Source organism: Pelodiscus sinensis, chromosome 1 (genome assembly GCF_049634645.1).
Source record: "Pelodiscus sinensis isolate JC-2024 chromosome 1, ASM4963464v1, whole genome shotgun sequence".
In the NCBI taxonomy this organism is placed as follows: domain Eukaryota; kingdom Metazoa; phylum Chordata; order Testudines; family Trionychidae; genus Pelodiscus; species Pelodiscus sinensis.
The window spans coordinates 132,967,715-132,981,708 of NC_134711.1; the positions used below are offsets into that span (position 1 = coordinate 132,967,715).

Sequence of the window (13,994 nt, forward strand, 5' to 3'; positions counted from 1 at the left end):
TGCTGGGGCGCCAAGTGCAAAGTGTCCTGGCTGGCCGTTAGCAGTTGCTGCGGCACCATGTGCAGAGCAACCCAGCCAGCTGAGAGCAGTCACTGCGGTGCAGTGTGCAGAGTGGCCGGTCGGCCAGCTGTGATCTGCTCTTGGTCACGTGCTCCGAGCGGCCAGCAGGCCATGCTTTATTCTTTTATGAAAATGTAGTGGCGGCATGCAAAAAATTTCGGTTAGGCCACATGCGGCCCACCAGAGGCCTGTTTGGCATGCCTGGTATAGAGCCTGTAGTAAAGTGACTTAAGGTATGTCACCTTATTCATGTAGCTGGAGTTGCATAGACTTAAGTTGACTTTCTGCTGCAGCATGGATGTAGCCTCAGTCTGTAATGGCATGTTTTCTTAAATTGTTAAGTAAAGGAGAGTTAACGCTAAGTGTATATTAAGGCTACGTCTACACTTCAGGCTTCTTGCACAATAACAACCGTTCTTGCGCAAAAACTTGCGGAGTGTCTACACTGCACACATGTTCTTATGCAAGTAAATTTACAGTAAAGTGTCAGAAAAGAGGGCTTCTTGCGCAATAGTTATTCCTCTCCCCATGAGGAGTAAGCCCTCTTGCTCAAGAGCTCTTGCGCAAGAAGGCAGTGTGGATGGCCCCCCTGCTTACCTCGTTCTGCAGGGGCTTGTCTTGTGCCTGGAACAGAAAAACAAGATGGCAGAAAGTGCAGCCTGGCTCACAGCAATGTGTGCAAGATGGCCACCAGCAAAAAAAGCCTCTTCTTAAAGGGGCCATACTGATTTTTTTATTGTTTTATTTTTTTTTATCTTTTATTTTATTTTTATTAATAACTGCTGCCGGGGTCCTTTTTTTTTTGCTCAACAACTTTGGTCTCCCCCTTTTTTTTTCCCCTGTGGTTTTTTTGGGGGAGAGGGGTGTTCGGTATTTTTGGTTAAACCATCTGGCAACCCTACAAGCCAGCGTTGCCTGCTTTGGACTAACTCAGGAAGGAAAAGGGTGGTGAGGTGAGAGAGGGACGTTATGCAAGTAATGTAGTTTATAACTGCTCTACTTCTACCAGTGGTGGAGGGAGGCGAGGTCAGCTTGGCCCAGTGGCCAATTACAGGAGAGGGAGTAGATGTGAAGGGTTGCAGGGTTGGGTGGAGGCACAGGCACAAAGGCCAGGCAGTGCTTGGTGAAAGCAGGTACAGGGCAGGGGAGGAATGGAGCTAGAGCAGGATGTTCCCTGAAATTAACTTGGAAATGTTGATCGGTAGGCTGGGTTCTCTAATCTCTAATGTTTCTGTTATCAGGATAGAAACTGAAAGTAACACAAGACACAGTCTGGGAAGCTGTAGGAAAAGCCATGGCCACTGGCTGGAACAGAGGTAAAGACTGTGTGTGTATGTTATGTAAATATGTGTGTGTGTGTGTGTGTGTATTAATACAGACTATATTAATTTATGGGCATATGTACGTTTGTGTGTTTTTATGGCTGTTGTGAATCTATGTATCTAATATATAAAGGAGAATGTTTGTATGTTTGTGCGCTAATAACTTGGACACTATAAGAGCTACCACAACCAAACTTTGCATGGGATAACCTTTCCTCCAGGAGAAGGGTTTAAGGTACAGTGGGAGGGAAGAGATGAGAGACTGATGCCTCTCCCTGGGGCTGCATGGAGCTTGGCAGTGCTGGGAGAAGCGGCTTCCCCAGGGGAAGTGGCGGGGACAGTCTCTCACTAAGGCTGGCGGAGGGATAACCTTTCATCCAGGAGAAGGTTTAAGGGACTGTGGGAGGGAAGAGATGGGAGACCAACACCTCTCCCCGGGGCTGCACGGAGCTTGGCAGTGTGGGGAAAAGCGGCTTCCTGGGGGAAGTGGCAGGGACAGTCATTCACTAAGGCCAGCGGAGGGACAAGAAAGCAGAGGGCGGGCTTGGGTGCCGGCGGCAGGCGCGCAGTTCCCTTCCCCCTCCCTCCTCTGAGCAACGCCGGGTAATTCCAGCTAGTATAATATATAGTTAATACCTCCAGTCTGTCTATTTCTGTGAGTTTATTTATACCCAGGGCTCGACAATTAGTGTGATATACTCGCCTGTGGTGAGTAGATTACAAGCCGGCACAGCTGCGCCGTGCGGTCAGCGCACAAGCAGTGTGCCAAACTGCACAGCTGGTGAGTGGGGCTCACCACTGCTTGGCGAGCCCTGTTTATACCCATACTGTAATTTTAGTTACTAATGTTTTAATGAAGATAAAGTCACTGACAATAAAATGATTTTCTTGCCTAAATGCCAAATGAATGTTTCTTACCAAAACAAAAATGAGAGAACAAATGATGAGAGTAGAGACCAGCTAGGTGACACATTACAAAAAAGGTACATGTACAAAGTGAAAGCGAGGGATGTTAGCTAGCGTGTCATTGAACAGTTGCATAACTGCACGAAATCTTAGTGGTTACACAACTATTCAAGGGTCCCCGGGGGCAGGACCTGCAGCCAGGGTGCTCCACCCCACTCCTGAGGAGCCCCCTGCCACTCTGCACTGCTGCCTCTTGATCAGGCAGGTGGGAACTGGCCTGCCAGAGAGCCTGCTTCCCACACAGACTGGTTCCCAGAACGGTTCCCAGAAAAATGATAGAGATGGCTGTGTGTGTGTGGAGGGGAGGCGGGAGGTGCACCACAGAGCTGGTGCTGGGGGGCTTTTAAGATTAACGGATAAGCTCAGTTAAAACAATGATTTATTAAAAATTAGTATATCCTATTGGACCCATCTTCCCGCAGACAGCTCAGATTTTGTGTGTCAATGTCTGTATGGGCTTCTTTATATTAGAAAATGTATAAATAGTTACACTAGTGCAAGCTTTTTTATAGGCACTGCATGTGTTCTTTCTGGGCCTGATTCAAAGTCCACTGAAGTCAAAGGGACTCTCTTCACTGATTTCAATGGGCTCTGGATCAGGCCTTAGCTGAGTATGTGTCTGGGCATGTCTGGGCAAGTGGGCTCTCAGATCTGAGTTGAAAATAGTCGAGTCATGAAAATGACAGACTAGAAAGTGTTGATAAAGGAATTTTAAAGATACACTAACTCCTGGTGCTGAGGAGGAAATTAAAAGTTTAAAAGTGCCCTGTGCAATTTGCTCTCAGTGTTCCCATCCCATGTGTCACGGGGTAGACTCACCAGCATGGCGCCTTCAGCTGGTTGCTTTGGGGAATTAGCTTGTTGTTTCTTTGGGTACCTTCCTCCAGCTGGTATCTCCCTGTGTCCTTCTTTATCCATGGTGTCCGCTTCAGGACACTGCCCTCCGGCAGTGCCCACTCCAGTCTCTCTGCACTCCCTCCCAGGGGTGTTGTTTACTCCACTGCACACTCCAAGGTCCTCCCTTCTCCCAGGTACCCCAGTTCTTCTCCCCAGGAACACCCAGGTCCCCTGCACCCACCTTGCCTCAGTGACCCACTGTCAGTCTTCATCTAGCCCCTGCCTCCGGGGCAGACTGCAGTCTGTAATAGCCACTCATCACTGGCAAAGAGGTGTGGACCTGCTGCCCCTGCCTACCATAGCTGCCCCTCGCAACCCCAGTAGCTTCAGACCTTGCAGCCTGGGTAGGGTTGCCAGGTGTCCGGTATTCTCCTGGACAGTCGGTATTTTCATCTCCTGTCCAGTAAAAAAATTTGGAAAATACCGGACACCTAAGATGTCCAGTATTTTCTGACTTTTTTCCCCAGCCAGGAGACGAAAATGCCGGGCATCTGGCAACCTTACAAACACTCATCGCCTGGCCTCCCCTCCCCCGAACACCCCCAGCCCCTCAACCCCATGCTTACCTGGTTCTGCAAGGCTGCTGGCACAAAGACCAAGGGGAAGCAATGACTCCCCTCGGTCTTAATGTTCAACCGCTCTCCTGTTCCTATCTCTGCACTCACTCTTAAAGAGGACACGCAGTTTGAATGCTGTGTTATCTTATTTTTCTTTTCTTTTTTTTCTCTCAACAACTTTGGTCTTCCCTCCCTTTTTTTTCTTCAACAGAATTTTTTCCCGGTGTTTTTTTTTGGGGGGGGGAGGGGCAGGTGTTCGGTATTTTTGTTTCAACCATCTGGCAGCCCTAAGCCCGGGGGCTTACTTGGCCAGAGCCTCCCCAGCCCTGCCTTCTTTCCCCAGCTCTGCTCTGCTCTGCCACCAGGAAGCCTCCCGCTTTCCTGCAGTGCTGGCCTTACCATGAGGCAGGCATCATTTGAGCTTCCTATTTCAGGTGCCAAAATGTTGTGGGCCTGCCCTGCTTCCCTAGCAGTCAGGACCCTACTGCTCTCCAGCCACAGCAGCCCTCAGTTTGTCAGTTCTTCCCTCACTCCAGGAATCCTTCCTTATATAGCCCCCAGCTGGGAGCTCGTTAGCAAAGCTGCCTCAGCTGGGGCTTCACTCTATTTTGCCTTTAAAGGGCCAGTGCAGGGCAAACGCCCTGTCACACCATGTCAATCCTGTTTTGTCTCCTCAGGTTGTCAATGCAAATAACAAAGAATGGTTATTTTATTCCAGAACAGAAGCAACCTGAGCATATCGCCTGATAAATCTCCATTTAAAAACATTATTATGAATGTTATTTCCAAACATATTACTGGCAGCAACCACATTTTCAAATAAACTAAATGTTTAAAAAAAAAGAAAGGAAAGAACAGTTATTTGGTCATAGATAGGCTCTTACAGTTGTAAATGACAATTTGAGGGCTTGAGTCCCATTGATTTCAATGAACGTTGAATCATGTTTTATATATAATTATTAATATTGTTTTTGTGGTTATTATTAATAATATTTTTCACTTTTCCACAGCAAGTAATGGTTCTTCTCCATCACTCTCACATGATTAATTTAATGGTCATATTGGGGGCTAGGATGATCCCTTATCCACCTCCACCAGTCCCAAGATACTGCATGTTAGCAGACAGGGAGTAGCTTTCCTCAGGAGTACTGAATAGAAATTGCCCATTGTGAATTAACAATTGTAGGTCACAAGATCCCTGGGATGATGCATTGGGAGGCTTCACTTTTTTTGACGTCTCTTGTGTCTCTGCTCAAAATAGGCGAGATCAAAGCAGACTGAAGAGCTTCAAAAGGATCTCACAAAACTAGGGGATTGGGCAACAACATGGCAGATGAATGTTAATGTTGATCAATGCAAAGTAATTCACATTGGAAAACATAATCCCAGTTATATGTACAAAATGATGGGGACTAAGTTATCTCTTACCACTCAAGAGCGAGATCTTGGAGTCATTGTGGATAGTTCTCTGAAAACATCAGGTCAATGTGCAGTGGCAGTCAAAAAAGCAAACAGAATGTTAGGAATCACTGAAGAAGAGATGGAGAATAAGACAGAAAAGATCTTATTGCCTCTTTATAAATCTATGGTACACCCACACTTGAATACTGCGTACAGATGTAGTCGTCTCATCTCAAAAAAGATATTGGCATTGGAAACAGTTTAGAAAAGGGCAACAAAAATTATTAGGGGTTTGAAACAGCTGCCATATGAAGAGAGACTGAGAATTTTCAGCTTAAAAAAGAAGAGACTAAAGGGGGATATGATAGAGGTCTATAAAATCAAGACTGGTGTGGAAAAAGAGAATAAGGAAAAGTTATTTATTTGTTTCCATAATATAAAAACTTGGGGTCACCAAATGAAATGAATAGGTAGCAGGTTTAAAACAAACAAAAGGAAGTATTTCTTCATGCAGCACACAGTCAATCTGTGGAACTCCTTGACAGAGGATGTTGTGAAGATCAGGACTTTAATAGAGTTCAAAAAAGAGCTGTTAGCCTGGATAGGTAGGAATGAAGTCCTTAGCCTCTATTTGTCTGAGGCTGGGAATGGATGACAGGAGAGGGACAACTTGATGATTACTTGTTCTGTTCATTCCCTCTAAAGGCACCTGGCATTGGCCACAGTCAGAAGACATGATACTAGGCTAGATGGACCTTTGGTCTGACCCACTATGGCCGTTCCTATGTTCCCTCTGGGTACGTCTACACTACAATGTTAATTCGAACTAACTTAGTTCGAATTAGTTAATTCGAACTAAGCTAATTCGAACTAACGGATCTAGACTAAAAAATTAGTTCGAATTAGCGTTTTGCTAATTCAAACTAGCATGTCCACACAGAGTGGACCCTGAACCAGGCTTAAGGATGGCCGGAAGCAGTGCCGGCAGGGCATCAGAGGAGGACTTAGAGCATGGAGATGCTGTCTCAGGCTAGCCGAGGGCTGTGCTTAAAGGGACCCGACCCCCACCCCGGACAGACAGTTCTCAGGGGTGCCCCGCTTGCAAAGCAGTCCTGGCTTGGAGAGCCCTGAGTGCCCACACTGGGCACATCACAGCACTCGGCCATCAGCCCGGCTGCACTTGCCGCAAGCTGCCATCTGGGGAGATGGGGCAATTGGGGGGCTGCAGGAGAGCTTCCACCCCCAGAAGCCCACAGAGCCAGCCCAGTCCTCCCCATCGGGGGCTCGTACCCCATTCCTCCCTCACCTCCTTCCACTTACCCTTCCCTAGCCCCTCTTCTTGATGTACAAAATAAAGGACAACTGTGTTCAAAAATAGAAACTGTCTTTATTGAACAAAACTGGGGGAGACTGGGAAAAGGAGGTGGGAGAGGGGAAGAGAGAGGCTGGGAGAGGGGAGGGCAACTACAATGATCAGGGGTTGGGAACAGGTCCCATATAAAGAGAGGCTAAAGAGACTGGGACTTTTCAGCTTAGAAAAGAGGAGACCGAGGGGGGACAGGATAGAGGTCTCTAAAAGCAGGAGTTGGGTGGAGACGGTGCATACAGAAAAGTTCTTCATTAGTTCCCATAATAGAAGGACTAGAGGACACCAAAGGAAAGGAATGGGTAGCAGGCTTCAAACTTGTAACAGAAAGTTGTTCTTCACAAAGCAAAGCGTCAACCTGTGGAACTCCTTGCTGCAGGAGGCTGTGAAGGCTACAACTAGAACAGAGTTTAAAGGGAAGTGAGATCAAGTCATGGAGGTTGGGTCCATGGAGTGGTATTAGCCAGGGGGTAGGAGTGGTGTCCCTGCCCAAGGTTTGTGGCAGGCTGGAGAGGGATGGCACGAGACAAATTGCTTGGTCACTGTCTTCGGTCCATCCCCTCCAGAGTCCCTAGGGTTGGCCGCTGTTGACAGACAGGCTACTGGGCTAGATGGACCTTTGGTCTGACCCAGGACGGCCATTGTAAGCTCAGGGCTCAGGGTCGGGGGTCTCACTGGACCCCCTTGATTTTCATGCACACCTGCTCCTGGGTGGCCAGGCTGGCAGCTCTCCTGACCTAGCTGGCCACCTTCCTGTGCCTAGTGCGGAGGTCGTGGACGAGGTCCACGATGTCCGCATTAGCCCAGGCGGGTGCCCGCCTCTTGCGGTCCCGGGCAAGCTCCCGGGAGCCGCCAGCCTGGTCCCGGGAAGAGGGGAAGGGCTGGGGGGCATCGGGTGGGTGGCTCGAGCCGTGCCAGGTGCAGGGTCTGCTAGCTGGGTGCTGTCAGGCTTGCACCTGGCATGGGCACCGTAGCCAGCCCGTGCCCCTTTAAGGGGTCTGGGGCCGGGAGGGGGACAGACGAGTTTCCCTGGTGTTGGCCAGAGTGGCCACCAGGAAAACCTGGGGAGGGCTAGTCTCCCACTAGTTCAAATTAAGGGTCTACACAGCTCTTAATTCGAACTAGTAAATTCGAACTAGGCTTAATCCTCGTAAAATGAGGTTTTCCTAGTTCGAACTAAGCGCTCCGCTAGTTCGAATTAAGTTCGAACTAGCGGAGCGCTAATGTAGCGCCTATGAAAGTTAGTTCGAACTAACGTCCATTAGTTCGAACTAACTCTGTAGTGTAGACATACCCTCTCTGTGCACCAGGTGACTCTGTTCTCTTTCCTACAGATTGTGTATCCAGAGGCATCACAGAAGGGTGAGAATGAAAGCACTGTATCCACACGCACCACAAGATTTACAGACAAAGTGGGAGCTGGGAAGATTCAAAATTTGCTCCCTGCTCATCAGTGTGATACCAGATTTAACTCTCCTTTTCCCCTGCCTCTCTTACTTCCTCTCCCCCTGCATAGCTCTCTCTGTGTCACTTTCTATCTTTCTCTATGTGTGCCTCCTCCCCATACTCACACTTTTAACTTGCTGCAACTGACAAGCTCTTAGTGATAACCCTGCAGACAGTCACTACTTGGGGGTATGTCTACACTACCCCCCTAGTTTGAACTAGGGGGGTAATGTATGCATACCGAACTTGCTAATGAAGCCCGGGATTTGAATTTCCCGGGCTTCATTAGCATAAAGCCGGCTCCGCCATTTTTAAAAGCTGGCTTGTTCGAACCCCGTGCCGCGCAGCTACACGCGGCACGGGCTAGATAGTTCGAACTATGTAGCCATTCTGATCTATCTGTACACCTCGTTCCACGAGGCGTACAGATAGTTCGAACTACGTAATTATTCCAAACTATCTAGCCCGTGCCACGTGTAGCCGCGCAGCACGGGGTTCGAACAAGCCGGCTTTTAAAAATGGCGGCGCCGGCTTTATGCTAATGAAGCCCAGGAAATTCAAATCCCGGGCTTCATTAGCAAGTTCGGTATGCATACATTACCCCCCTAGTTCGAACTAGGGGGGTAGTGTAGACATACCCTGGTATCTCTTTCATGTTTCAGGTGGAAGATATCCCAGGAAGCATTTGTGAAGAGTTTTGACCCAAGTGTCCTTCCAAATGTAACTCATATACTCTTTGAAATGAATTGGAACAATCGCAGAAGGTCCTGGCAAAGATGGGTGTGTAGTGACGGCAGTGAGCATGCTGAAGTACACTTCCTGGAGTATGTTTTAAGAAAGTTAAGATATAATTCTTCTGTTCACTGCTCAATCACCTGTTACATGTCCTGGAGTCCCTGTGGGGAGTGCTGTCAGTATATCATGGATTTTCTGCAGAGAATGCCTTATGTTAATCTAGACATTTACGTAGCACGACTCTACTGGCACAAAGAGGAAAACAATCGTAATGGTCTGTGGAACTTGAATATGGAAGTGCCCATCTGGATCATGGACCTCCAAGGTAATGACTAAACCTCCCAGGAGTTAGCTCATGGGATTACAGGGTCTGAATGGTTCAGAGGGCATTAAGGGTTTGTCTAGACTACTTCCCTCTGTCTTCAGAGGGATGTAAATTAGACATACCGAAATTGCTAATAAAGCGGGGATTTAAATATCCCACACTTCATTAGAATAAAAATGGCTGCTGCTTTTTGCCGATGTGGTGGCCATTTTTATTCTAATGAAGTGTGAGATATTTAAATCCCCGCTTCATTAGCAATTTTGGTATGTGTAATTTTTATCCCTCTGGCGACAGAGGGATGTAATCTAGGCATACCCTAAGGATGGGACTGAGGGCATTTTTCCTCTAGGTCATTGGTTCCAATTAATTCCTGGTCAGTGACCTTGCATGGCTCAGCTGAAGTTGTAATATGGATTCTGGAACCTCTCTCTTCTGGATCAACAATTCCAGTCGGTCTTGGGGGGCTTATGCAACGGGATGCTGAGTTTTGCATCTTTAGGTTTATGACTGGAAAACACTATCCAACAGCTATTTTTTTGCTGTATGTGAAATGAGCTGGTGGTTGCAGGCAAATTCCTAGCAGGGTAGGTGACAATCACTAACATCTCTATCCCTTCTGGCACTTACTTGTCCCCTTGTCTCAGCAGAGAGACAGACAAGAATGTGCCACAAACAGTGAAACCTTTTTTCCTGCCAGAGGCATTATACATCAGTGAGCGGGGGTGGGAGGTGCAGCTGGTAGGGCTGCCACTGCCTCTCATGGTCCAGTCACAGAACACCAGTCTGTTTCATGGTGCAGCCAGTCTGGCACATTTCCGCATGTCAGTTTCACCTGAGAACGTTATATTTAAATGTGGGGGCTTTTCTTTCCAGCTGCCTTTTAATCCGGCCCCAGTGTACAATGGACTCATGTGCTGCTGCTGCTAATTTTGAAAACATAGATGCTATTTTACACACCCCTCAATACCCGGATGACCCATCCCTTGTTAATAAGAGAGGGAAATGCAAGGTGTGTTTAATGAGGCCTCCCTTGAACAGAGAGAAGGAAAAGGCCAGGAGCACATGAGTTCCAAGTGCTGTAGTATCCTTGGCTCCCATAACTGGTCCTTCCTTAGAGTAATGTGTCTCCATGGCAGAAACCCAATACAGGGGCTCCCTTCCTTCAGCCTGAGTGATCTCAAAGTGGCACTTACATTTCCCTCCACACATGACTGACTGGTTCCATTTCCCCAGCTTATAACTACTGCTGGAGTATGTTTGTTTGGGATGAGGACAAGGATGAAGAGGATTATTATCCCAGGCACTTTGCTCCCTGGATTATGCTGTATTCCCTCGAGCTCCAGTCCATCCTTCAGGTCTGTAGAACTTCTGGGAGCAGAAAAGTGCATCTAGAAATGGTTCATGGGCACAGGCATAACCCAGAATCTGAGCTGGGCATTTTCTGCCAATTGTGGGTGCGTGTAAGAGGGCAATTGCCCAGGTGATTTAAAAGGGCCTTGGGGCCTACCACCACTGCTCTCGGCAATGCAACAGGGCTAAGGCAGGAGCCACTGACAAAAGGGTGTGCTGCATCAGTTTCGGGAGTTCCCCTCTGTCCTCTTCCTGCAATCCAATCACCTGTTCCACATTCTGCATCCAAACTCCCTTCCAGAGCCTGCACCCTTCATTCCCACCCTCACCAAAACTCTCCACCAGAACCTTCATCCCCTCCCTCACCCAAACTCCCTGCCAGACCTTGTACCTCATATCCCCTGGAGGACCCCAAGCGCTGCTCAAGCCTGGTGAAATTGAGTGAGAGTGGGGGAGAGTGATCAACAAAGGGCAAAGAGGGAGTGAGCCGGGGGGTGGAGACTCAGAGAAGGGACAAAACGGGCAGGGCTGCAAGAAAGGGGCGGGGCAGTGTTCCCTCTAAAATTTTCCAGCATGCAGAGTGAGTTTTGGTTTGTGCACCAATATTGAGGTCCTGTGCACTGGTTTGGATGTGTGCCACCGTGGCACCCAATTTATTAACACACATGCATTCCCAGCTGCCAGAGCAGAAACCCCTGCCTCCTCCATGCGGCATGTTCCATTCCCAGCCATCAGAGCAGACTTCCCTCCCCCGCCATGCGGCAGGTCCTGTTCCCAGCCACCAGAGCAGACACCCCCTCCACCATGAGGCAGGTCTTGTTCCCGGCGCCAGCCACCAGAACAGGCTCCCTGCCAGGTGTCAGCCCCAGCCACCTGCCAGTGGCTCCCTCACCACTCCATCTTACCATGCCAGAGCAGTCGCCTGCCACACAAGTGCTGCTGTGCAGCTCTCCAGAGGAGGTGGGTGGGAGAAGAATGTTTTGTGCCCACTTTATTGGGGGTAGGGTCATGCCAAGGGTCTTTGGGTCTGCGTGATTAGATAGTTGGCAGCCTTACCCAGTGGGCATATGGAAGCCCTGGCTGTGCCGGAAAAATACTGCCCAAATGTCAGGTGGACCTTGTCCCCGTGGGTGTGGCTTGTGCATGTTTGGGGGCCCATTAACTGTTTTGCCCTGAACTGCTGATGGCCAGCCTGTCCTTGACCTCCTTTGAGCTGGTGGTTTCAGGCTGGTGGTTTTGTGAGAGTTTTGCCTGTGGCTGAGCTATAACACATGGTCATTCCCAAATGAGCTCATGGGGATGCTAAGAGGACAGGAAAAGATTCCTCACATCTTTTGTAGAGTTTAAACGACTCTGTGATTTGCTTTATTGCAAAACAGTATAAATATAAAAAGGATCTTGTCCTTTTATGGGGCAAATACAATAGGGTTTTCCTGAGCCAAAGAATAAAGCAAGTCAGTATGCCTAACCAAGTTCAAGAGAGGGAAATCCCCCCTCCCCGCCCATTTTTCTGTCTGATCCCATCCTCGATCTAGAGATTATTCTTTCTGACCCTCCTTTGCAGACTCAGCTTCCAACTCTACACAGCACATCTTTCTCTCAGGGCTCAGCTACAGCAGGAAAACTTGTCAGGCCTCCCATCCCTCTACCTGATCTGGTTAACCCCTTTTGTTGCTAATGTCTGGGTGAGGTTGTTTCCTCCCAATAACGGGACCCTTGAATGTTCCATTCAACTCCCCTGAAATCTCCATGTCCAAATCTCCAGTGCCAGTGGTTGGTGTGCAGTCCACAATCAGTGCATGATGAGAAGAGCTGGTCAAAGAATGGAATTTCTGTTCTGTGAGAAATTCCAAGATTTCTTTTCGTTCTACATGAACACCATTCTGGCCTTGAGAAACCTTCCCGGAAAAGCTTTGTCATAATAGATAAATTCTGCACCACATTTTGGTTTCAATGAATTTGCAATTTCTGATGAAAAATTATTCAGTTTGAAAATTCCCAAGTAACTCTAATGCTGAATCTCTACTCAAGCGCATCTCATCTAAAGAAGTGGGGTTGCCAACAAAAGCTCACGATTCTCTCTCTCTCTATATTTGTTAGTCTCTAGGGCAGTGATCTCCAACCTTTTTAAGCACGAGATCACTTTTTTGAATTTAAGTGCAATCCAGGATCTACCTCAAACCCAAATCCCCACACCCAATCTCCTTCGTGCCCCTTCCTCGAGGCCTCGCCCCTGCTCACTCCATCCTCCCTCTCTCCCCCCTCCTTCTTCCCTTTCATGAGTCTGGGGCAGAGGGTTGGGGTGCAAGCTCTGTTCTTATGTTAAGGGATTTGGAGTGTGAGGGGCTCTGAGCTGAGCCTGGGGCAGGGAGTTGGGGGGCAGGAGGGCATTCAGGGTACAGGCTCTGTAAGGGAGTTTGGATCTGGGGGGGACTCAGGGCTAGGGCAGGAGCTTGGGGTGCAGGAGGCAGTTTATGACTGGAGAAGGGGTTCAGAATGCAGGCTCCAGCTGGACACTGCTTACCAGAGGTGGTACAGTGGGGCTAAGGCAGACTTACTACTGCCCTGGCCCTGCACTACTCTCAAAGGCAGGCAGCAAACTCCCTCCCAAGTCCTGTTGTGCCCCCCTCCATTCTGTGGAGATAGACCACAGGATGGGAGAGGAGCACCCTGACATTAGTGCCCCCTTCTCTTCCTTCCCTGCCCAGCAAGCAGGGGATGCGAGGGGAGGGAGGAGGATAACTCCAAAGCAAAAGGCAGGAGGTACACAGCAGGGGAAGGGCAGCTAAAGTGCCGGCATTTAATAGCCTCCTGGCCAAACCAGTCAGGATCACCTGTCAGAGGCTCCAAGATCTACCAGTAGATCCCGATGTACTGGTTGGTGACCACTGCTCTAAGGTGCAATAGGACTACTCATTGTTTCTGACCATGCCTGGGAACCCCTTTGAACTCACCATGATTCTGAATGAAGAGATTAATATTACAGGTGCTTGCATTTACAAAGAGCTCCTGTCATGTCCATTAAATCCTAGAGTGAGTCCAAATTACAAATGGTAAGATGCCGACGTCAAGAAAATAATTAACTTCAGCTGTTTTTTCACCAGAACTTTCCATCTTGCTTAGAGATTTCAATCAAGGCGGACAAACCTCCAATTTTCAGCCTATGTGTAGAAGATGAAGAACAGAAAAGAGCACTCACAGCAGAAACCAACTGACAGGAAACATCACCCACATTAAAACTGTAGAATTGGGGGAGGGGAAGAGGGTGCAGCCAGAGTGGGTACAACAGAGTGTCCCTGTGCCACTGCTCTGCTAACACAGCATGTTTTCTCATGCATGAGCTGACAGAACATTAGTATGTGTAATCATTGTAATTTGATTTAGTTACGCGTAGCCACTTCCTTCCTATTGCCTCAGCTTCTAGCTTTTTGAAAGTGTATTATGTTTAAATGCTTAATGTTGTCCAGTGACTGGTCATGTTAACTCCTGTGACCCAGTGTACGGGTTCACACAACTTGTTTATTCTGCAGCCAGTTCTCTTTCACCAAATGAACATCTTTTGTACTATA

At 48.3% G+C, this 13,994-nt stretch overlaps 1 protein-coding gene across 3 annotated transcripts in view; it reads left to right on the plus strand.

The window, feature by feature from the left end:
* Nucleotides 1-13,994, plus strand: part of LOC102450401 (C->U-editing enzyme APOBEC-1-like) — a 31,269-nt gene extending 17,275 nt beyond the window's left edge. The window contains exons 1-6 of one of the 3 annotated variants that reach the window (XM_075902042.1): nt 1,143-1,193; nt 1,302-1,376; nt 7,904-7,931; nt 8,678-9,075; nt 10,309-10,430; nt 13,530-13,994. In XM_075902042.1, coding sequence (XP_075758157.1) covers nt 1,355-1,376; nt 7,904-7,931; nt 8,678-9,075; nt 10,309-10,430; nt 13,530-13,640 — 681 coding nt within the window. In that variant the 5' untranslated portion in view covers nt 1,143-1,193; nt 1,302-1,354 and the 3' untranslated portion in view covers nt 13,641-13,994. Of the gene's footprint in view, nt 1-1,142; nt 1,194-1,301; nt 1,377-7,903; nt 7,932-8,677; nt 9,076-10,308; nt 10,431-13,529 lie in introns of those variants that run through there. The other 2 variants (XM_075902036.1, XM_075902049.1) reach the window with 2 other exon arrangements.